Source organism: Somniosus microcephalus, chromosome 2, assembly GCF_052327205.1.
Source record: "Somniosus microcephalus isolate GS21.2 chromosome 2, FLI_Smic_1.0, whole genome shotgun sequence".
Classification (NCBI taxonomy): domain Eukaryota; kingdom Metazoa; phylum Chordata; class Chondrichthyes; order Squaliformes; family Somniosidae; genus Somniosus; species Somniosus microcephalus.
Window position 1 is genome coordinate 254,462,311 of NC_140988.1, and position 25,925 is coordinate 254,488,235.

General features: G+C 43.7%; 1 protein-coding gene across 2 annotated transcripts in view; it reads right to left on the reverse strand.

The window, feature by feature from the left end:
* Window positions 1-17,698: 17,698 nt before the first annotated feature.
* Window positions 17,699-25,925, reverse strand: part of LOC147123333 (cytochrome P450 4V2-like) — a 54,663-nt gene continuing 46,436 nt past the window's right edge. For both annotated transcript variants that reach the window (XM_085970938.1, XM_085970929.1), the window contains exons 10-11: window positions 24,405-24,584; window positions 17,699-18,873 (exon numbers count right to left, since the gene is read on the reverse strand). In XM_085970938.1, coding sequence (XP_085827064.1) covers window positions 18,710-18,873; window positions 24,405-24,584 — 344 coding nt within the window. In that variant the 3' untranslated portion in view covers window positions 17,699-18,709. The remainder of the gene's footprint in view (window positions 18,874-24,404; window positions 24,585-25,925) is intronic.

The following is a 25,925-nucleotide window of genomic DNA, read 5'->3' on the forward strand; positions in this document are numbered from 1 at the left end:
ACCAGAGCATTGACAATGACCAAGAACCAGAAGATTCCTAGCACTCCGACCACCATACTGACAGTTGCAAGTATTCCTAAGGCCTCAATGTGGAAGTCCCAATAGTAAAATGACAGATGCTACAACTGCAACATTTGCCATCAGAATTTTTATGTACAATTACGACGTGATGGCATTTTTACGCTAAACACAAAATTCCACCCAAGTGACTACCCTTGTGACTACTTGTGCTTTATCTTCCTCTTACGCGTGCTCCTATGTAGTGCTTCCCCTGTGGCTTCAGCAGATGTGGAGGCCCCTTGCTCACTTTCCTGCTGCTCCTGTCTCGATACATTTGGCGGGAATCCTCTGGGGTTGCGAGCCTGTGAGGGTTCGTCAACAGTCTGCTGCTCCTGCGGCTGTGCAGGGGTCGAGACGTCTATCTCACTTGGGTGTGGACTCCGGTGGGGCTCTGACTGAGGGCTCTGCAGTGGCATGAAAGTGTTAGCACTAGGAGAGGAGCCCCCACTTCCTTGAGGTATGCCACCAACCTCCCTCTCATGGGTCAGGTCCCCCTCAGCGCCTGCAAGTGGTTGGAGAGCATCTTGCTGCATATCAGGGGGGCCATGGGGACCAGTATCTGCAATGGCAGTCCTACTCAGAAGGACTTCCATGAAGGTCTGGTTTCTCTGTTCAATAGATGCCCATCGCTCCTCAAGAGATGTCATTCTATTCTGAACACTGACCATGTTTTCCATACCCTGGTGACGAAGCTCCTCCATGGCCATAGCCCTCCTCTCCTCTACCATAGCCATCCTCTCCTGTACCGTAGCCAGCCTTACCATGGAGGTAGCAATCGTTTCCACAGAGGTAGCCATCCTTTCCTTGGTGATGCGTTCATGCGCCAATGACTCCACAAAGGCTCTGCTCATGTTCGCTATGGACTCCTCCATTCGCTCCACACGCGCAGCGACCCTAGAGACAAAACCTGCCAGAGACTCCTGCATCTGTGCCTGGAGTTCTATCACCTCTGATCTTATGGATGGACCCAGAGGCAGAACATCGACATGCTGCTGAGCGGAGCTGGCAGAGTCCTGCGCCCTCCGACTAGGGCTCTCCACTGCTGTCCCTGTCTCCACAATCTGCTGATGCTCACTTGTAAGCTGTGATACACCAGGTGATAACACTACTCTATGTCCCGAAAGTCCCACCGAGGTGTGAGTGTCTGCATTGGTGCTGGGTGCACTGAATTCTGCTGACGCTGCGCCCTCAGAGGTTGCAGCTTCCTCTGAGGAGTCTGGCTGCTCAGCCTATTCTTCCTGGCTAGGGTGGACGGATGCTTGAGATGGTCCTGTGGGGGAGTAAAGGAAAGAGTCAGATGTGATTCAAAGGCAACATGCACATAGCTTTTTGCAGATGCTCATAAGTGCATCTGTTACAGCTTCACAATTATCAGCGACTCATGCAATGTCAAAGAGAGAGATGGGAAACTTTTCTGTCACCAGCTTGCTGTGTTACACCCGTCTGTCCTTCCCCCATGCATGAATCATCCTCTATTCCCATAATTTCCAGGACGGCCTCCTCCCAGGGGGTCAGGTGGGCTATTGAGGCTGTCCCTCCTCCTGTCCTGGCTCGCTCTCTTTTGTTGTGAGCTCTCTTTTCCTGTAATGAGGGAGACAAGTGGAGGTCGAGTGAGAATGAAGGAGTGAGTGTAGAGATTGCATAGCATACATACTTAGAAGGAGACAAAGATGGAGTGAGGTTGCAAGACCAAGGGCCCTCCCTGTGTGTTGTCAGTTGTGTTCAAAGCATCAGAGTGATAGGGAGTGCGAGGGCTGCATGGTGAAATAGTTATGTGAATGTGAGCATAGAGAGAGGGAATGGGTAAGGGTGCATGGATGTCAGTGTCAAGTGGGATGTGGAGGAAGAGATTGCTAAAGCTGAGTGCTGGTGAGGAAAGGCAATGGGGATTAGATTGAGGGTGATGGGAAATTCACTCTCATTTTTCCAGTGCGCTGAAGGTCATGAAATATTTTCCTGCACTGTATCCAGGTTCTGCGGGTGACTCCCAAGGAGTTGACCTCCTCAGCCACCTGCATCCACACTGCCTTGGTCTGAGTGGGAGGCCTCTTCCTCCTTGATGAAGGGAACAGCACCTCCTTGTTGGCCCTAGCCCCATCGACTAATGCCTGCAGTGCCACCTCGTCAATGCGAGGAGCTGATCTTGCCCTCCCGCTTGTCATCTTTCCTGCAGGTCCCTCTGACACCAAATGGAGAAAGCTTGGAAGCCTGCAGAAGAAGCAAGGCTTGCTGTGGACCTTAAATGCAGCAGCAATGATGATGTCATCGGAGGGGACTTTCAGTCATGAAAAACCCATTTGCAACGGCTTCCCGCACGTTGGAAATCAATTGGCCAATTCAGTTAAAATTGCATCAATCTCCCACATCCATTTAGATTCGTGTGGGGAAACACGAAATTCGGATAACACGACAATAGCCCGCACTGGAGTTAAAATTCAGCTTTGTGTTCTCCTCACAGCTTACTGTCCCACCTAGCTTTGTATGGTCAGCAAACGTGGATACATTACACTCGGTCCCTTCATCTAGGTCATTAATATAGATTGTAAATAGTTGAGGCCCTAACACAGATCCTTGCGGCACCCCACTAGTTACAACCTGCCAACCTGAAAAAGATCCTTTTATCCCTACTCTCTTTTCTGTCCATTAATCAATCCTCTATCCATGCTATTATATTACCCCCAACCCCATGAGCCCTAATCTTAAGTAATAACCTTTTATGTGGCACCTTATCGAATGCCTTTTGGAAATCCAAATATACTACATCCATTGGTTCCCTTTTATTTACCCTACTAGTTACATCCTCAAAAAACTCTAATAAATTTGTCAAACATGATTTCCCTTTCATAAAACCATGTTGACTCTGCCTAATCATGTTATGATTTTCTAAGTGTCCTGATACCACTTCCTTAACAATGGATTCCAGCATTTTCCCAATGACTGATGTCAGGCTAACTGGCCTGTAGTTCCCTGTTTTTTCTCTCCCTCCTTTCTTGAATAGCGGTGTTAAATCTGCGACCTTCCAATCCGCTAGGACCGTTCTAGAATCTGGGGAATTTTGGAAGATCAAAACCAACGCATCCGCTATCTCTTCAGCCACCTCTATTAGAACCCTAGGATGTAAGCCGTCAGGTCCAGGGATTTGTTGGCTTTTAGTCTCATTAGTTTCTCTAGTAATTTTTCTCAGAGCAGAAACAAAGGCCAACAGTAAAGAGGGTCAAAGTGCAGAAAAATATTAAACAGGCAAAGTTGAAGGCACTTTATCTAAATGCACGCAGCATTCACAACAAGGTGGATGAATTAATGGCACAAATAGAAGGAAATGGGTTTAATGTAATTGCCATTACAGAGACATGGTTGCAGGGTAACCAAAGCTGGGAACTGAATGTTCCAGGTTACTCAACATTTAGGAAGGACAGACAAAAAGGAAAAGGAGGTGGCGGAGTGCTGTTAATAAGGGATGAGATCGGTACGGTAGAGATAAAAGATTTTAGCTCGTCAGATCGTGATGTAGAACTGGAATCAGTTTGGGTGGAGCTAAGAAACAGCTAAGGGCGGATAACATTGGTGGGAGTTGTGTATAGGCCACCAAACAGTAGTGGTAATGTAGGGCACAGTATCAATCAAGAAATTAGAAATGCATGTAACAAGGGCAATACGGTAATCATGGGGGACTTTAATCTACATATTGACTGGGCAAATCAAATTACCACAAATTATGTGGAGGACGAATTCTTGGAATGCATGCGAGATGGTTTCCTGGATCAGTATGTGGAGGAACCAACCAGGGCACAGGCTATTCTGGATCATGTACTGTGTAATGAGAGGGCTAATCAATAATCTTGTGGTAAAGGGGCCTTTAGGGACAAGTGACCATCACATTATTGAATTTTATATTAAGTTTGAGTGATGTAGTCCAATCTGAAACCAAGGTCTTCTATCTAAACAGAGGAAACTACAAGGGTATGAGGGACAAGTTGACCATGGTAGATTGGGAGACTACACTAAAAGGTATGAAGGTGGACATACAATGGCAAACATTCAAGGAAATAATGCATAATTTGCAACAAACATATATTCCTCTAGGGCATAAAAACCCAAAAGGAAAAGCAATCCAACCATGGTTAACAAAAGAAATTAAAGCTAGTATTAAGTCAACGGAGGAAGCTTATAAAGTTGCCAGAAAAAGCGGTCAGCCTGGGGATTGGGATCTTTTTAGAAATCAGCAAAGGGGGACCAAGAAATTGATAAAGGGAAAATTGAATATGAGCAAAAACTAGCAAAAAATATAAAAACAGATTGTAAAAGCTTCTATAGGTATGTAAAAAGGAAAAGACTGGCAAAGGTAAATGTAGGTCCTTTACAGTCAGAGACGGGAGAATTTATAATGGGGAATGAGGAAATGGAAGAGAAATTAAATAAACACTTTATTTCTGTCTTCACGGAGGAAGACACAAAAAACCTCCCAGAAATACGAGAAAACCAAGGGTGTGGCGATTATGAGGAACTTAAAGAAATTATTATTAGTAAAAAAAAGTACTAGCAAAATTAATGGGACTAAAAGTCAATAAATCTCAGAGGACCGGATGACCTACATCCTAGGGTTTTGAAAGAGGTGGCCATTGGGATAGTGGACGCATTGGTTGTCATCTTCCAAAATTCTATAGATTCTGGAATGGTTCCTGCAGATTGGAGGATAGCAAATGTAACCCCCCTATTTAAGAAAGGAGGGAGAGAGAAAACAGGGAACTACGGACCTGTTAGCCTCACATCAGTAGTTGGGAAAATGCTGGAATCTATTATAAAGGATGCAATAACTGGGCACTTAGAAACTAATAGTAAGATTGGGCAGAGTCAACATGGATTTATGAAAGGGAAGTCCTGTTTGACAAACCTATTGGAGTTCTGAGGATGTAACTAGTGGAGTAGACAAAGGGTAACTGGTAGATGTGGTGTATTTGGATTTTCAGAAGGCCTTCGATAAGGTCCCACACAAGAGGTTGGTGAACAAAATTAAGGCACATGGAATTGGGGGTAATATATTAACATGGATTGCGAATTGGTTAACAGACAGAAAACAAAAAGAGTAGGGATAAACGGGTCTTTTTCCAGATGGCAGGCTGTGACTGGTGGGGTACCACAAGGATCAGTGCTTGGGCCCCAGCTATTCACAATCTATATCATCAATGATTTGGATGAAGGGACTAAATGAAACATTTCCAAATTTGCAGATGATACAAAATTAGGTGTCAGTGTCAGTTGTGAAGAGGCTTCAAGGGGATCTCGACAGGCTCAGTGAGTGGGTGAGAACATGGCAGATGGAATATAATGTGGATAAATGTGAAATTATCCACTTTGGTGGAAAAAACAGAAAGGCAGAGTATTTCCTAAATGGTGAAAGATTGGGGAATGCAGATGCTCAAATGGACCTGGGTGCTCTTGTACATGAGTCACTGAAAGTGAATGTGCAGGTGCAGCAAGCCATTAGGAAGGCAAATGGTATGCTGGCCTTCATTACATGGGGATTTGGGTACAGGAGTAAAGAAGTCTTACTCCAATTATATAGGGTCTTGGTGAGACGACACCTGGAGTACTGTGCACAATTTTGGTCTCCTTACCTAAGGAAGGATATACTTGCCATAGAGGGAGTGCAACAAAGGTTCACAAGATTGATTTATGGAATGGTGGGACTGTCGTATGAGAAGAGATTGAGTAAACTAGGCCTGTATTCTCTTGAATTCAGAAGAATGAGAGGGGATCTCATTGAAGCATACAAAATTATTACAGGGCTTGATAGGGTGGATGCTGGGAGAATGTTTTCCTTGGCTGAGGAGTCTAGAACCAAGGGCCACAGCCTCAGGATAAAGGGTAGGCCATTCAGGACTGAGATGAGAATAAATTTCTTCACACAGAGGGTGGTGAATCTTTGGAATTCTCTACCCCAGAGGGCTGTGGAGGCTCAGTCATTGGGTATATTCAAAACAGAAGTCGATAGATTTCTGACTAGTAAGGGCATCAAGGGATATGGCGATAAGGCTGGTGAATGGAGTTGAGGCAGAAGATCAGCCATGATCCAATTGAATGGCGGAGCAGGCGCAAAGGACCGAATAGCCTACTCCTGCTCCTATTTCTTATATTCTACTGATATTAATTACGTTAAGTTCCACACCTTCATTAGACCCTTGGTTCCCCACCATTTTTAGTATGCTTTTTGTGTCTTCTACAGTGAAGACAGATACAAAATATTTGTTTAACGTTTCTGCCATTTCCTTATTCCCCATAATAATTTCTCCTGTCTCAGCCTCTAAGGGACCAACATTTACTTTTTGCTACACTCTTCCTTTTTACATGCACGTGGAAGCTCTTACAATCTGCTTTTTTATTTCTTGCTAGTTTTCTCTCATTCTATTTTTTCCCCTTATCAATTTATTGGTCATCCTTTGCTGGTTTCTGAAACTCTCCCAATCCTCAGGCTTACTACTATTCTTCGCAACATCATAAGTTTCTTCTTTCAGTCTAATGCTATCCTTAACTTCTTTAGTTAGCCATGGTTGGATCTCCTTTCCCGTGGAGTTTTGGTTTCGCAATGGAATGTATTTTTGTTGAGAATTATGAAATATTTCTTTAAATGCTAGCCACTGCTTATCTACTGCCATACCGTTTAATCTATTTTTCCAATCTACCTTAGCCAACTCTCCCCTCATACCTATGTAACTGGCTTTATTTAAAGTTTAAGACTCTAGTTTTGGACTTAGGCAAGTCACTCTCAAACTTAATGTGAAATTCTATCATATTATAATCACTCTGCCCCAGAGGATCCTTTACTATAAGATTGCTAATTAACCCTGTCTCATTACACAATCCAAGATCTAAAATAGACTGTTCCCTGGTTGGTTCCCCGACATTGTTCTCGGAAACTGTCCCGAATGCATTCCATGAACTCGTCCTCTGGACTACCTTTGCCAATTTGATTTGTCCAGTCTATATGAAGATTAAAATCCACCACTATTATTGCATTACCTTTGTTGCAAGCTCCTACTATTTCTTGATTAATATTCTGTCCAATGGTATAGCTACTGTTAGGGGGCCTATATACTACACCCACCAATATTGACTGCCCTTTGTTATTCTTTATCTCCACTCATACTGATTCTACTTCCTGATCTTCTAAGCCAAGATCCTTTCTCTCTACTGTCCTTATATCATCCTTTATTATCAGAGCTACTCCCCCCTCCTTTTCATTCTGCCTGTCTTTTCGAAATGTCATGTACCCTGGAACATTTAATTCCCAACCTTGGCCACCTTGCAACCACATCTCTGTAATCGCTATTAGATCAAATCCATGTATCTCTATTTGTGCCATTAGTTCATCTATCTTGTTACGAATGATTCATACATTCAGATATAGAGCCTTTAATTTAAATTTTTTACCATTATTTCCTGCTTTGACCTTATTCTCTGCTGCACTGCTACCATTAAACTCTGTCCCTTCCTGTCACACATTGCTTATTTTTACCCAAATCACTACACTGCTCTATTGCCTTGACCTTTCTCTTTAGATTTCTAAATTTCCCCTCACCTGACCCCTCACCCCCTTTTTTAGTTTAAAGCCCTATCACAGCACTAGTTATTTGATTCGCCAGGACGCTGGTCCCAGCCTGGTTTAAGTGGAGCCCATCCTGACAGAACAGCTTCCACTTTCCCTAGTACTAGTGCCAGTGCCCCATGAATTGAAATCCCTTCTTCCCACACCACTCTTTGAGCCACGCATTTAACTCCGATCTGCTTGACTATGCCAATTTGCGCGTGGCTCAGGTAGTAATCCAGAGATTATTACCTTTGAGGTTCTCATTAATTTTGACCCTAGTTCCTCAAACTCCCTCAGCAGAACCTCATTCGTAGTTCTACCTATGTTGTTAGTTCCTACATGGACCACGACAACTGGATCCTCCCACTCCAAGTTCTTCTCCAGCCACGAGGAGATATCCTTAACCCTGGCAGGCAACACAGCCTTCGGGACTCTCTTTCACAGCTACAGAGTACAGTATCTATCCCCCTGACTATACTGTCCCCTACCACATTGCTTCCTTCCTAGTAAGTACCTTGTACCTGTTGGACAAGGTCCAGAGCGGAGGCTCCTTCCATCGCTACTTCCTGACTCGCGGTCACACCCTCCAGTCTCTGACCACTGACGAACTGTAAAGTACTACTTAACCTAAAGGGTGTGACTGCCTCCTGGAACAAAGTGTCCAGGTAACTCTCCCCCTCCCTGATGCATCGCAATATCTGCAGCTCATACTCCAGCTCAACAATTCTGAGCTGATGCTCCTGGAGTTGCAGACACTTATTGCAGGTGTGGCTGCTCGGGATCGCAATGCTCTCCACAAACTCCCACATGTTGCAGTTACGACACACCACCTGCCCTGCCATCTCTAACCTTTTTATTAATTAAATAATTAGTTAAAGCTATTATTCAATCGATATTTTAGTTTTATGGTTTATTTTATCTAGTTTAAGTTAATAATTTATTAATACTAGCTAGTTACAGTCTCAACTCTTAATTTAACCCCCTCCCTAACTTAGAGCAAAAAAAAACTGTAATACTCACCAATCACCTACCTGTGACGTCACTGATTTTTTTGTTGTTTTTGGAATCGGAGCCTCGTGGCTGCCACTGCTTTAATTCAGGTACGCTCTCGGGCCGCTCTTTATCCTCTTGCTGCTGCTCTTGCTTGACGAGTCTGTGGGACAACTCTCCCAATTTTGGCATAAGTCCCCAGATGTTAGTGAGGAGGACTTTGCAGTGTCGACTGGGTTTGCCTTTGTCCAGGCCGATGCCAGGTGTAGTGTTTTAGTACAACCAAATGGCTTGCTAGGCCATTTCAGAGGGCAGTTAAGAGTCAACCACATTGCTGTGGGTCTGGAGGCACATATAGGTCAGACCAGGCAAGGATGGTAAATTTCCTTCGCTAAAAGGACATTAGTGAATCAGATGAATTTTTACGACAATCCAGTAGTTTCAAGGTCACCATTACTGATACTAGCTTTTTATTCCAGATTTATTTAATTAAATTTGAATTCCCCAGCTGACGTGGTGGGATTTGAACTCATGTCTCCGGATCATTAGTCCAGGCCTCTGGATTACCAGTCCAGCAACATAACCACTATGCTACTGTACTCAACGTTTGCCTCTCATGCTGTTTTCACCAAGGGCTAGAAAACAGCTGAATTCAAGGCTCCCAAAATCAGCAAGTTTTCCAGCCTCCAGCAACAAGCAGATGGTTGGCATGTATGCATTCTGTAGACTGCACAGATATCCACCGAGTTTGGTGATTAAAAGTCAATCACTTTTTAATTTAATTGCAATTTGTAACATTGAGATTTTTACGTGTTGGGTTTGAAAGGGATTTTGGTTAAATTTATTGGGGAGAAATTCAACTTGTGCCTGGCAATATAGGGGACCAGTGTTGAAAATTGGGGTTCTAAGCCAGTAGCAGGACCCCCGACTGCAGAATTCAGGTACAGCTGTACCAGGCATTCAGTGGCCTAACTAGTAGTCTTTAAAAGGGACCGCTGGAAGCTGCTCAAAGAAAGTTCCAAGAAATGTTTAATTTTCACCTTTATGTGCCCAGGAGAAACAGGAGTGATCCTCCTACCTTCATTAAAAAGCTCCGGCCTGCTGCTGACATGTTCAAGAACCATAGCCCCCCACCCCCACCAGGTTTACCTCCCCCACAGATCATTACTGCTGGTTGGCTGTGCATGAGAGACGGATGATTTCTAGTCTTGCCTGACTAGTGATGTGCCCGTTTGCCACTGCAGCTCACCGGCAACATTTAAATGAGGCCCAAATTTGAATTTCACTCGGGCCTCACCGCTGGCACACAATTATCGCCCCAGCAACTTTAAACTTAAATAAAAATAGATGCAGTTTACAAAGGGTTAATTCCTGGAGTTTGACGCTCACTCTCTGAATTTGGTTAGGACAAATTAGTTTGAATACTCGATGAATTTGCTTTCTCAAGAGATTTTACCTGCCCTTTCAATTCATATTACTCCATCAGTTTGTAATCCAGTTAGAGCAACGTCTTTTCCACTAGGCTAGACATTTGTTAGGATAAACTACAAATAAAATGAGGTGGAGTTAAATGTACCATTGTACTTGCTATACTTATTTTAAATGATGATCCATTTCATTCTTATCAATAGCTTCAATTAATGGCTATCTGATTTGTAAGACCAAGTACGCTACGATTCAATGTTTGAAACTACAACTCCCAAAAGACAGAGGTGGAAAAGTTGATCTGTTTCTCAGATTTTATCTTAAGGCAACATGATCACAATATGTTGCAGTGTCAATCTGCCATTCAAACAGTAGATAGCTCACTATAGAGACAAAAGGCCATTCCCTTACCACTCCCACTTACAAATATTTTCAAAAATCTAGGATAATCTACTTGTTAAGTAGTATTAACAGGAGTAGGGGAGCAATTTGTTGATATTTTCCAGTCGAGTTCAAAAAAGGCTCTTTCCGAAACCTACGATTCAAATTCTAAATATTTTGGAAAGGTTTTTAAATTTGAAAAAAAAATTCTGCAATTGTCCCTTGCATTTTGCTCCTGGAATGTCCAACGTGGACGTTTGGTTATATACCTTAACCCGATATGGAACAGTGCTGGATATTAGAAACAGAAAAATAGGAGCAGGAGTACGTCATTCGGCCCTTTGAGCCTGCTCCTTCATTCAATATGATCATGGCTGATCCGCTATCTCAATGCCATATTCTCGCTTTCTCCCCATACCCCTTGATGCCTTTTGTGTTTAGAAATCTATATCTCCTTCTTAAATATATTCAGTGACTTGGCCTCCACAGCCTTCTGTGGTAGAGAATTCCACAGGTTTAGCACCCGAGTGAAGAAATTTCTCCTCACCTCAGTCCCAAAATGTCCTACTCCGTATCCGGAGACTGTGACCCCTCGTTCTAGACTCCCCAGCCAGGGGAAAACATCCTCCCTGCATCCAGTCTGTCTAGCCCGGTCAGAATTTTATACGTTTCAATGAGATCCCCTCATTCTTCTAAACGAGAGGGGATCTCATTGAAACGTATAATTTTCCAATATAATTTAACCAGGGCCATTTTATTGGGATTCATTACCCGTCTGCCTGTTGTTTTCTCAACTTGTTCCTTTGAGAATTAACATTTAGAAACAGAAACAAATGCTACCGAACTCAAGTGTATAACTTTTGCATTTTTATTGAGAAACGCAGCTGGTGAGGAAGCTGGGTTTGGTCACTATATTGTTCACTGATTTGACAAATGTTTAAACCAACTTTGCAGTTTTACATAAAACAAAAGTTGATACAATTGAAAATATTTGTGATATTTAAATGGCAAATAAAATATTTCTGAACATTTACTTTCGCAATCTGTGCTTAATCTTCTGTTTTTGTGAATTTTTAGAACAAGCATCAGACATCCCAAGACGACCCAGCAGCAAGACAAATACTCAGTTTCTTTCAAAATCCAGCTCTAGGTTACCAGCTGTATAGACTGCTTGATTTGTCTGCTCGATTTACTTGCAAATATCCATTTTCCCAACTCACTTCTGCAGCAGATTTAAACATTCAAGGTAAAATCAACTATCTTAAGAGACATTTGGGGTTATAAATTCATCTTGAGCAACAGCACAAAACAGTCGATAGCACTCAGACCGATTTTAATTTCCATTCACTTCAATGGAAAAGAAAAACTGATGGACTGTAAGACAGGCTCCCGACTTGCAGTCACTTGTTTTGTGCTAATCGCCCAAAATGAATTTATACCCTTGATTTTTTTTAAATCTGATCTGTTTCTAATAAACTACACAAAGCAGAGGCTTTCTCCATTGGATTGTCTCTGGACTGAATGAAGCATTCTCAATAATCTCGGAGTAATATAAAAAGATATTTAGAGGCCGCAACTGGTCTTCATGCTAATGTTTAAACTAAGCATTTCATAAAATTTCAATCTGAATTAGAGTGCAGTTCATAATTTGCACATATTTATATAGAAAAAAAGCTGCTCATTACATACTATGTCATTAAATACTTCAGAAAGCCGCATATACAGGCCTTTCAAAAGGTAGATAAAGAAAATTTATAAGATTTTTCCACAAAGAGCGTTCGTTTAAAGTTAGAAGACACATGTCTATTTGTCTTTGTGCAAGAGGTTAATGCAATTTGATACCAGAAGCTGGAAGCCAGCTCATTTCCAGTTACAATTCAATGGCTATTAAATCATTTCCAGAGATTGAAGACAAGATTAAAAATGTTTTGTGATCATTGCAAAAATGTTTTTTGTGATCATGCAATTAGGAATGTTAGTGCTGGGGAAAAAAACCAATTTCCCTCTTAGCATCCAGTGTTGGCACCAGGCGGTCCCAGATGCATACTGGGTCTCCCTTTGCCGACAATGTCCTCTACTCCACTAGTGTGATTTGTTTTATCTGCAATAGCTATCCTGAGAGACTGGTAATTTAATGCAGACTTGTGCTACATTATGGGCATTATTTGTCCTATGTGCACCTGTCCACCAGAACTAGGCCAACACTATTTAAACTCGTTATTTAGGGCCCTTGCAGCCAAAGTAGAAAGCTTTTGCATCAACCTGGCAGCGCTGCATTTAAATAAGCATTGGTCCTAGTGGGGAAAAACATTCAATAAATACATTTATGCCTGTATTCTTAATGGGCAAATAAAAGAGATAATCATAAAGACAGTGACCACTTAAAGTTAAGTGTTTGACAAACCCTTTTTTCTTCGTAAACTGATGTGTTGACATAAATCACAAACTATCACTTTGGCACTTGTACTTGATGTCGGTGGCAAAAATAACAAAAAGCATACAATAACAAAAAGTAATTCAGCCCATTACCACAACTCATCACCTGCCCCTGTATGAATGTATCCCATCATTTCAATCTTGCTGTTTACCCTCTTTCCAGCTTGCAATTTATAGTGTCCAATGATGTCTCACCACTTTGTGTTGTGTTGCGCTTTACTATGCTGTTTAACAGTTTTCTTTATGTAATGCTGCAATATAATTCTTATTTCTGTGGTGGTGGACAATTATCCAGTATGTATCTCATGATGCTAAACTCAATAGAGATATGATTGCTGTGTTGACGTGTACTTATCCTTGGTTGAGTCCAGACTCTACAATGTTAGTACTGTATTGTAATTAGTTAAAGGGAAATGTGTTCTGGTTAAAATCGGAGAAAAAGCATCCCTTCATGGCCAGTTTGGCATCATACCAATACATGTAGACCAGTAGATCTCTGCGTCAATCCCCTTGCAATTACTTTAGTAAATATAACTGGCCTTTGTGCCCCTTGAATAAAAGCCACTTGATAACCCACAGACTCTCAGGGTTTTTGGTTCCCTATGTGTCTCACTACTAAATCTGGCACTAGGATCTCTAGGAGGAATTGCTCCCATTTAGTTTATTATGAGAGAAGAGTAAATTTTTGTCTTCACCACCTGGGTAATCTGGCCCATCCACAAGTCAATGGGATGAAAACAGGGTGGATTCCATAAAAGGCAGGTGATCCACTTTGCCAGATTACCAAAACGGCTCTCATCAAAGTCACAAATGACATCCTTTGTGACTGTAGCAAAGGTAAACTAGCCCTCCTCATCCTTCTCAAACTGTCTGCAGACTTTGATACGGTTGACCACTCCATCCTCCTCCAACACCTCTCCACTATCGTCCTGCTGGGTGGGACTGCACTCGCCTGGTTCCATTCTTATCTAATTGTAGCCAGAGAATCATCTGCAATGGCTTCTCTTCCTGCTACCACATCAGTACCTCTGGGGGTCCCCCAAGGATCTATCCTTGGCACGCCCCCCCCCCCCTCCTACTTCTCATCTACATGCTGTCCCTTGGTGACATCATCTGAAAATAGGACCTCAAAAGGCAGTAATCTCAGGATTGCTACCACTGCCACATGCTAGTCAGAGTAGAAATAGAAGGATATTTCAAATGAATACTTGGCTAGAGGAATGGTGCAAGGGGGAGGGATTCAAATTCCTGGGACATTGGAACTGGTTCTGGGGGGAGGTGGGACCAGTACAAACCGGACAGTTTGCACCTAGGCAGGACCGGGACCGATGTCCTAGGGGTAGTGTTTGCTGGTGCTCTGGGGGAGGGTTTTGTTGTATCCGTGTGTTAATGGAGACACGGAATGCAGGAGTTGGTTTAACAGGTGTTTACTGAACAAAGTCTGGAGGTGAACTAAAAAGATACAAGACACTATACAGGCTTATATAGCCCAAGTGGCCATTACCAGCATTACAGTACACAGGGGCTCAAAGGCATATACACCACAGGTTTAAACTAAAATGGCAAGGGGTTGGGAACCTGAGCAGGGAGACAGAGGAAAGGGAAACAAGGATGGAAGCAAGACATGAAGGAGAAAAACAAACGTGGCAGTCAGAGAAATCAAGGGTTTAAATCAAACATGGCCACAGTAAATAACAATTCTAAGATCTAAGAGCATTAAAAAAACAAGCCTGAAGGCTCGTCTTAATGCGAGGAGCACTCGTAATAAGGTGGATGAATTAGCTGCGCAAATAGAGGTAAGCGAATATGATATGATTGGGATTATGGAAACATGGCTCCAGGGTGACCAAGGCTGGGAACTAAACATCCAGGGGCATTCAATATTCAGGAAAGATAGGCAAAAAGGAAAAGGAAGTGGGGTAGCATTGCTGGTTAAAGAGGGGATTAACACAATTGTAAGGAAGGATGATGTGGAGATGCCGGTGTTGGACTGGGGTGGACAAATGTGAGAAGTCAACACCAGGTTATAGTCCAACAGCTTTATTTGAAATCACAAGCTTTCAGAGCGCTGCTCCTTTGTCAGGTGCACCTGACGAAGGAGCAGCACTCTGAAAGCTTGGTGATTTCAAATAAAGCTGTTGGACTATAACCTGGTGTTGTGTGACTTCTCACATAAGGAAGGATATTAGCTCTGATGATGTGGAATCTGTATGGGTAGAATTGAGAAATACAAAGGGGCAGAAAACGTTACTGGGAGTGGTATATAGACCCCCCAAACAGTAATGCGGAGGTTGGGGGTGGCATTAAAAGGGAAATTAGAGAAGCGTGCAATAAGGGCACAGCAGTTATCATGGGTGACTTTAATCTACATATAGATTGGGCTAACCAAATTAGTAACAATACTGTGGAGGAGGAATTCCTGGAGTGTATACGGGATGGTTTCCTGGACCAATATGTCGAGGAACCAACTAGAGATCAGGCCATCTTAGACTGGGTATTATGTAACGAGAAAGGATTAATTAGCAATCTTGTTGTGCGAGGCCCCTTGGGTCAGAGCGATCATAATATGATCGAATTCTTCATTAAGATGGAGTGTGAAATAGTTGACTCAGAGACTCGGGTCCTGAATTTAAATAAAGGAAACTATGATGGTATGAGGCGCGAGTTGGGTAGGATTGATTGGGGAATGTCACTCAAAGGGTTGACGGTGGATAGGCAATGGCAAACATTCAAAGATCCCATGGATGAACTACAGAATTTGTTCATCCCAGTTTGGCATAAAAACAAAACAAGGGGACTCAACCGTGGCTAACCAGGGAAATTAGGGATAGCATAAGACCCAGGAGAGGACATATAAATTGGCCAGAAATAGCAGTAAACCTGAGGATTGGGAGCAGTTTAAGATTCAGCAAAGGAGGACAAAGGGATTAATTAAGAGGGGGCAAATAGAGAATGAGAGCAAGCTTTCAGGGAACATAAAAACTGACCATAAAAGCTTTTATAGATATGTGAAGAGAAAAAGATTGGTGAAGTCAAGCGTAGGTCCCTTGCAGTCAGAATCAGGGGAATTTATAATGGGGAACAAAGAAATGGCAGACCAATTAAATACATACTTTGGTTCTGTCTTCACAAAGGAGGACACAAATAACCTCCCAGAGATGTCGGGGAACATAGGGTCTAATGAGAGGGAGGAACTGAAAGAAATCAGTATTTGTAGGGAAATGGTGTTAGGGAAATTGACGGGATTGAAGGCCGATAAATCCCCAGGGCCTGATGATCTACATCCTTGGGTACTTAAGGAAGTGGCCCTAGAAATAGTAAACAACAGAAAATTCTGGAAAAACTCAGGCAGGCCAGGCAACATCCGTGGAGAGAAATTAGAGTCAACGTTACGGGTCAAAACCCTAGAAATAGTAGGTGCATTGCTGGTCATCTTCCAAAATTCAATAGACTCTGGAACAGTACCCATAGATTGGAGGGTAGCTAATGTTACCCCGCTGTTCAAAAAAGGTGGTAGAGAGAAAACGGGGAATTATAGACCAGTAAGCCGGACATCAGTAGTGGGGAAAATGCTACCCTCCCCCCTCCCCCCCCCCCTCCCTCCCCCTCCCCCCCTCCCCTCGAGTGGCAGGCAGTGACTAGTGGGGTACTGCCGGGATCAGTCCTAGGACCCCAGCTATTCACAATATATATTAATGATCTAGACGGGGGAAACTAGATGTAATATCTCCAAGTTTGCAGACGACACAAAGCTGGGTGGGCGTGTGTGCTGTGAGGAGGGTGCCAAGAAACTCCAGTATGATTTGGACAGGTTGTGTGATTGGGCAGAAGCATGGCAGATGCAATATAATGTGGATAAATGCGAGGTTATCCACTTTGGTGGCAAAAAAGGAAGGCAGATTATTATCTGAATGGCAATAGATTGGGAGAAGGGGAAGTGCAACAAGACCTGGGTGTCCTTGTGCACCAGTCGCTGAAGGTAAGCATGCAGGTGCAGCAGGCGGTTAAGGCAGCAAATGGTATGTTGGCCTTTGTAGCGAGAGGGTTCGAGTACAGGAACAAGGATGTCTTGCTGCAGTTGTACAGGGCCTGGGTGAGACCACACCTTGAGTATTGTGCACAGTTTTGGTCGCCTTATCGGAGGAAGGATGTTCTTGCCATGGAGGGAGTGCAGCGAAGATTCACCAGGCTGATACCTGGGATGGCAGGAATGACGTACGAGGGGAGATTGGGCTTATACTTGCTGGAGTTTAGAAGAATGAGAGGGGATCTCATTGAAACTTATGAAATTCTAACAGGACTAGACAGACTAGATGCAGGAAGGATGTTCCCTATGGCCAGGGAGTCCAGAACCAGAGGTCACAGTCTAAGGATAAGGGGTAAGCCATTTAGGAGAGAGATGAGGAGGAATTTCTTCACCCAGAGAGTGGTGTACCTGTGGAATTCTCTACCACAGAAGACAGGGGCCGAATGGCCTACTCCTGCTCCTATCTTCTATGTTTCTATGAAAACACAGCATCAGTTTTCACATGTATGCTGATGACACCCAGCTCTACTTCACCACCAGTTCTCTCGACCTCTCCATGGTAAACTGGTCATTTTCAGGTTGGCAGGCTGTAACTAGTGGGGTACCACAAAGATCAGTGCTCAGGCCTCGGCTATTTACAATCTATATCAATGACTTAGATGAGGGGGCAGAGCGTAGCGCATCCAAGTTTGCTGACAATACAAAGATAGGTGGGAAAGTAAGTTGTGAGGAGGATGCAAAGAGGCTGCAAAGAGATATAGACAGGTTAAGTGAGTGGGAAAGAATGTGGCAGATGGAGTATAATGTGGGGAAATGTGAAGTTATCCACCTTGGTAGGAAAAGTAGAAAAGAAGTGTGTTTTTTTTTTAAAAAACAGACAAGATTGGGAAATGTTGTTCAGAGGGACCTGGGTGTCCTTGTACACAAATTACAGAAAGTAAACATGCAGGTACAGCAAGCAATTATTACAAAGGGATTGGAACATAAGAGTAAAGGAGTCTTACTGCAATTATATAGGGCTTTGGTGAGATCACACCTGGGGTACTGGAGTTTCCTTACCCAAGGAAGGATATACTTGCCTTAGAGTGGGTGCAACGAAGGTTCACCAGACAGATTCCTGGGATGACGGGATTATCCAATGAGGAGAGATTTAGTAGACTCGGCCTATATTCTCTAGAGATTAGAAGAATGAGAGGTGATCTCATTGAAACATAAAATACATAAGGGGCTTGACAGGGTAAATGCAGGGAGGATGTTTCCCCTGGCTGGGGTGTCTAGAACCAGGGGTGTCAGTCTCAGAATAAGGGGTCGGCCATTTAGGACTGAGATGAGGAGAAATTTCTTCACTCAAAGGGTTGTGAATCTGGAGTTCTTTATCCCAGAGGGCTGTGGATGCTAAGCGGTTGAGTATATTTAAAGACAGCAGTCGATAGATTTTGGATACCAAGCAAATTAAGGGATATGGGGAAACGGCAGGAAAGTGGAGTTAAGACAGAAGATCAACTGTGATCTTATTCAATGGCAGAGCAGGTTCAAAAGGCTGAATGGCCTACTCCTGCTCCTATTTAAGTTCTTGTGTAAATATCTGGTGCTAAATGTTGTAATGCTCATTAGTGCATAACAGCTATATTTGGAAAAAAATCTAAGATCAACACACACAATTTACATTAGTCACTAACAATATAGAAATATTTTTGGATTCATATAATGATTGCCCCTCAGTTAAGGGAGGAAAATTGCACAACAAATTTCCCTGCATCATTTTAAATGGCACTCGTGGCTGGGCGTGTTTTTCCTGACAATATTTATTGCATTCTGTGGTGAAGTTCAATCCAGATGCCATCTTGTGGTCGCAGAATCAATTCACCCACAAGATGGAGCTCTTCACGACTCTGCGTTGCTTCTATGTGGAATCGTCGAAGAATGGAGGACAAAATTACCTTCTCCTCATTTAGTGCAAATTTTTGGCCTAAATTGAATTAAAAAATCATTAGGTCTAAAATTTCAAAACATCACTGCAGCCTGCACTATTATAGTGCCTTTAATATAAAGCATCCCAAAGCACTTCACAAAGGCAAAACCGGGCACTAAGGAGTGATGGGAGAAGAGCCAAGGAAGATGGCTGAAGGCATGGTCAGATTTTGAGGGGAAAGGGGTAGTATTCCAGAATGTGCAGCCTAGATAGGTAAAGGCTTTATGACGGAAGATGGAGTTTGGGGGGGGGGGGGGGGGGGGGGAGGAAAGAGAGAAAGAGGGAGGATGAAAAAAAGGCCAGAGTAGGAACAGGTGAGGGCACACACTGGTACATAGGGCTGAAGGAGGCTGCAGAGATAGGAAGGGGCGAGGCTATGAAAGGACTTTTTGACGAGGACCAACATTTTGAATGTTACGTATTGGGGGGACAGGTAGCCAGTGGAGGTTGCCAAGGGCAGGGGTGACAGAGGACCAAGCTAGGGTGTGGGCAAACCTTTTCTCTTCCTTTCAGGTGTCAAGGATCTTAAGCTTCCACAACGCTTGGACATCAACACCCCTTCGGAACCTTCTTCCCCTTCACTTTCCTCTGACCCCATCCCTTCTTCCAATCTCACCCGACGTGTTTTCACTATCCCCTTTGACCTTCCACTCTCTGACCCTGAACAATCAGTCCTCAGCAAAGGCTTGAGCTTCACCCCCTTACACCCCCACCTCATTGAATTGCGAGCTCTTTTTCCATCACCTTCGTCTCCGAGACCACTTCTTTGGCCAGGAGTCTTCCCCCCCCCACCCCTCCCCCACCGCTGACCCTTTCTCCCATTTTCACAATTCTCGTTCTAACTGGACCCCTCCCTCTGGCCTCTTGCCCTCTAGATTTTTCATTCCGAACTGCCGGCATGACATCGGCCATGAAATATCGCTGCTCCCCTCCCTCTGAACTTGCAGCACTCTGTTCTCTCATAGGATATACAGCACAGAAACAGGCCATTCGGCCCAACCAGTCCATGCCGGCGTTTATGCTCCACTCGAGCCTCCTCCAGTCTTTCCTCATCTAAATCTATCAGCATAACCCTATTCCCTTCTCCCTCATATGCTTGTCTAGCCTCCCCTTAAATGCATCTATACTATTTGCTTCAACCACTCCCTGTGGTAGCGAGTTCCACATTCTCACCACTCTGGGTAAAGAAGTTTCTTCTGAATTCCCGATTTGATTTCTTGGTGACTATCTTATATTGACGGCTGATAGCAAAATACTGCAGATGTTGGAAATCTGAAATAACAACAGAAAATGCTGGAAAAACTCAGCAGGTCAAGCAACATCCATGGAGAGAAATTTGAGTTGACGTTTCGGGTCAAACCCTTCTTCAAAACTGGAAAGAAAAGAAACTAGATCGAAGGCAGGGCTGCGATCGGACAAAAGCATAAAAGAAACAAGTAAAAGAGATTAGAAGCTAGACGAGATGGTAATAGGCTGAGATTAGGTATAAAGTGTACTGGCAGGGCAAGAGATAGCTGCCAGGTGTGAGAGAAACAAGGAAGGGGGGGGGGGGGGGGGAAGGAGTGGAAAAATTACAAGAAAAAATGAAATAGGGGCCGGAGCTTATGATCTGAAATTGTTGAACTCGATATTGAGTCTGGAAGGCTGCAGAGTGCCTAATCGGAAGATGAGGTGCTGTTCCTCGAGTTTACGTTGAGCTTCCGTGGAACAATACAAGAGGCCAAGGACGGTGAGGTCCGAGTGGGAATGGAGCGGTGAATTAAAATGACAGGCGACCGGAAGCTCGGGGTCACCCTTACGGACTGAATGGAGGTGTTCCGCAAAGCGGTCACCCAATCTGCGTTTGGTCTCCCCAATGTAGAGGAGACCGCATCGTGAGCAGCGAATACAGTATACTAGATTGCGAGAAGTACAAGTAAATCGCTGTTTCACCTGGAAGGGGTGTTTGGGGCCCTGGACAGTGGGGGAGGTATAGGGGCAGGTGTTACATCTCCTCCACTTGCACGGGAAGGTGCCAGGCGAAGGGGAAGGGCTGTTTGGGGTGATAAAGGAGTGGACTAGGGTGTCTCGGAGGGAGCGGTCCCTGCGGAATGCTGAAAGGGGAGGGGAAGATGCGTTTGGTGGTGGGATCACTTGAGGTAGCGGAAATGCCGGAGGATGATCCGTTGAATGTGGAGGCTGGTGGGGTGAAAGGTGAGGACAAGGGGAACCCTATCGTGGTTCCAGAAGGGAGGGGCAGGGGTGAGGGCAGAAGTGCGGGTGATAGAACTGACACGGTCGAGGGCAGTGTCAACCACGGTAGAGGGGAATCCTCGGTTGCGGAAAAAGGAAGACATGTCTGAAGCACTGGTGTGGAAGGTGGCATCGTCGGAGCAGATACGGCGGAGACAGAGAAACTGGGGAGAATGGAATAGAGTCCTTACAGAAAGCGGGGTGGGAGGAAGTGTAGTCCAGGTAGCCGTGGGAGTCAGTGGGCTTGCAGTGAATATTGGTCGATAACCTATCTTTTCTTTCCAGTTTTGAAGAAGGGTTCGACCCGAAACGTCAACTCAAATTTCTCTCCACGGATGTTGCCTGACCTGCTGAGTTTTTCCAGCATTTTCTGTTATTTTATATTGATGGCCTCTACTTATGCTCTTCCCCACAAGTGGAATCAGTCTCTCTGTATCCACTCAATCAGAACCTTTCATAATTTTAAAGACCTCTATTAGGTCACCCCTCAGCCTTCTTTTTTCAAGAGAAAAGAGACCCAGCCTGTTTATCCTTTCCTGATATGTATACCCTCACATTTCTGGTATCATCCTTGTAAATCTTCTCTGCACCCTCTCCAGTGCCTCTATATCCTTTTTATAATATGGCGACCAGAATTGTACACAGTACTCCAAGTGTGGTCTAACCAAGGTTCAATACAGGTTTAGCATAACTTCCCTACTTTTCAATTCCTTCTAGATATAAACCCTCGTGTTTGGTTTGCTTTTTTTTTTTTTATAATGGCCTTGTTAACCTGTGTCACTACTTTTAGTGATTTGTTTATTTGCACTCCCTTTGCTCCTCTACCCCACCCTGCAAGTAATAAGTGATCGCTCTATTCTTCCTACCAAATGCAATACCTCACATTTATCTGTTGAATTTAATTTGCCAATTATATCCCCATTCTGCAAGTTAATGTCCTCCTGTAATTTGTTGCAGTCCTCCTCAGTATTAACTATCACCCCCCCAATTTGGTGTCATCTGCAAATTTAGGAATTGTGTTTTTGATCCCAAAGTCTAAATCATTACTATAAATTGTGAACAGCAGTGGTCCCAGCACTGATCCTTGTAGACCACTACCCACCCTCTGCCACTGTGAATAGCTACCCTTTACCCCTACTCTCCGCTTGGTCTTGAAGCCAGCTAGCTATACATTCTGCTACTTGTCCCCTGACTCCGCATTCTCTGACCTTATTCATTAGTCTATTATGTGGTGCCTTATCGAAGGTCTTTTGAAAATCTAGATAAATTACATCTACTGCATTACCCTTGTCTATTCTCTCAAAAAATTCAATGAGGTTGGTCAAACAAGACTTTCCCCCTTTTGAAATCCATGCTGACAATTCATTATTATATTTTTGGCTTCTAGATGGTCTTCTATTTTCTCCTGCAGTAGGAATTCCATTATTTTTCCTACCACCGATGTTAAGCTGAGTGGCCTATAGTTCACTGGATATGTTCTATCTCCCTTCTTAAAGATAGGTATTATGTTAGCTATCCGCCAGTCCTCTGGCACTAAACCTTTTTCTAATTATTAAATAGATGTAGTAATGCCTCTGCTATCTCTTCCCTAGAGTCTTATAAAATATGCAGATGTAATCCAGGAGTTTTTCCCCCCCGAGTTTGATTAGTTTATTTAATTTGTTTTTATTTTAAATGCAGTTATTTGATTACTAATCTCATGATCCAATGTCATGTCCACCTGTTCTATCTCCCTGGTAAATAGAGAGGCAAAGTAATTATTTAATATTTCTGCCAACTCAGATCCAACCCCCAACATGGTCATTAAACCTGCTGACAAGGGTGGCGCTGTTATTTGGCGAACCGACCTCTACCTTGCGCCAACTCTGATGCCTCCTCTTACCTCCCTTGGACCATGACCCCACTACTGAACATCAAGCCATCATTTCCAGGACGGTCACTGACCTCATCGCCTCTGGAGATCTTCCCTCCACAGCTGCCAACTTCGTAGTTCACCAACCCCGCACAGCCTGCTTCTACCTCCTTTCCAAGATCCACAAACAGGATTGCCCTGGTAGACCCAGCGTTTCTTGCCCCATGGAACTGATTTCTTCCCATCTCAATTCTATTTTTCTACTTGTCCAGTCTCTTCCCCACCTACAGCTGCGACTCTTCCGACACCCTCCGTCACTTTAACAGTTTCCCGGCTCCAACCGTCTCCTTTTCACCATGGACGCCCAATCTCTCTACACCTCCATCCCCCACCAGGATGGCCTAAGGGCACGCTCCACTTCTTCCTTGAACAGAGGCCCAACCAGTCCCCATCCACCACCACCCTCCTCCACCTGGCTGAACAACTTCTCCTTTGACGCCACTCACTTCCTCCAAATTAAAAGGTGTTGCTATGGGAACCCACATGGGTCTGAGCTGTGCCTGCCTTTTCATGGGATACGTGGGACATTGTTTCAGTCCTACTCTGGTCCCCTCCCTTACCTCTTTTTCTGGTACATTAATGACTATCGGTACCATTTCCTGCTCTGGCCCTGAACTAGAAAATTTCATTCACTTTGCTTCCAATTTCTACCCTTCTCACAGTCCAACTCCGACTCTTCCCTTCCTCAACTACTCTGTCAATAGCCTATCCCCAGGAATAGAGACAAACATTCACTATAAACCCACTGACTCCCAGAGCTACCTGGACTACACTTCCTCCCACCCCGCTTCCTGCAAGGACTTTATTCCATTCTCCGAGTTTCTCCGTCTCATCTGCTCTGACGATGCCACTTTCCATGCCATTTACTAAGAAACTGACTAGTGTACGCCAATGAAACTAGTAAATGGTTCTGTATAGTTTTTTTTTTTTTTTTAAATTGTCAGTGATTTAAAATCAGCTTACTCACAAGTGGAAGACTAGACAACGCTTATTAAAAATCTTGATTAAACCCTTTTTCAGCAGCAATAAAACTGCACCAGGTTACCACTCAAATACATCAATCAATAATTTTTAATGCAAAGAAAAAAAAAATTACGCTCCACTACACTGCCCGATTGCATGGGTGTGAGATTATGCAAATAAGTTCAGGCAGAAACTTAAACCATAACTTCACTTCGGAAAACAGCACAATTTCAAGCGCAATTTGCGCCCAGTTTCCCAATTGCGCCCAAAGCGGAAACTCTAACCATTTGGCTTTATAAGGTTAAGATAAAAGCAATATTATGTTAAAAACTAGATGGATAGTTATTCACATATAGCTGTACTGGGTTTCCAAAGCACATCACATGCTGGATGTTTCTTGTACTCTAAGGTATACACATACCTATGCAGTTTCTCAGTCCAGCAGAAAATGGAATAAATGCATATGGATTCATTTTCCTTGAATTCTCCTGTAAAAATCGCTCAGGCCTAAAGGCCTCAGGGTCTGGGAAATACCTCGGATCTCGGTGTAGGGCATAAGGAATGATCATAGCGTTGACTCCTTTCGGTATCTTAAACCCTCCTGAAAGACAAAAGTTGAATAATACAACACTGATAAGTATCATTCACGTAATCATCTTATCGGGTCCATGGACAGTCTATACATAGCCCAGCCAGAACTGGACACATTTTTGCGCCTTGTTGTTGGATTCTGCAAGATCTGCAACAGTGCAGGGTTCCTCTAACGATGGGCACTGCAGGAGATGTTGCATAGTCTGTGTCTCAGTTCCACATTCACAAGTTGTCGGGCTGGTTGAATATCCCCATTTGTTTAGTGACACCTTTGAGCAACCTACACAGGTCCTAAGTCTGTTAAGGCACTTCCAGATTGCCCAGTTGCAATTAGCTCCTGGGGGAAGGCTTTCATCAGGTAAAATTTCCATCGCTGGCGAGCCGGTCTTTCCACAAGGCGATGCGGGCTTCAGATGAGGTTGATTGTAATGGAACAACACTGTTCATGAAGCTCTTCCTTGACTTTAGGCGGCTGGGTGTAGGTGTATGACAATGCAGAGGGTGCCTCTCATCTGATGTTTGACGGAGTCGCTCTTTCTTGCTGGCTACCGTTCTTATATCAGGGGGAGCGATACTCGCCAGGATATATAGGCTGTTGGTGTTTGTTGGTTTTAAGCAACCGGTGATAAATCGGCAGCTTGCATTCAGAACGTAATGAGCTGCCCTGAGGAAAATGTTATATAGAAACTTAAAATCATTATGGGGTGGTAGCAAGTTATGTTTTTTCTTTTAAATATACCATTACGTGGCAAAATACCTTTTAATGACTAGCAAACGGAGCCCCATTTGAAAGATCACAATTTCAATTCATATACAGTATGATCAGGTATTTTTATTTTGTTTTTCATATTTCCCTTTTCATACCGTTCCCTTGGAGAACAGTGTTAAGTAGCAGGAGGATCACAGGCTGACAGGCCACAGTGTGAATGCTACTGCCATGGCTGTAACCCATCTTTATACCAGCCCATAGGGTGGTTAGTCCTCCACAGTGGGAGGTTTTTATGGGCTACGACAACCCATACAATGGGGAGGGGTGGATACCCACACCCATCGGGCACAAGTATCCTGCTGGACATCAATCCAAAATTCAGAGCTGAGACTGTCTGGAGAGCAGTTCAATCCCAGCAACTTCTGACTCGGGGGCGGGATTGCTACCACTAAGCTAAAGGCGCACCCCCACCAGGCAATTAAGGGCAGTAATATAGTTGGGCACCGTATGATGCCATTTCATGTTAACTGAACCCTCCAATATATCACAGCTTTGTAACACATCATCCGGCATTCCATTTTAGGTGGTTAGTGACAAACTATGAATCTTCAAATAATTTTTAAAACCCATAGACAAGACGAT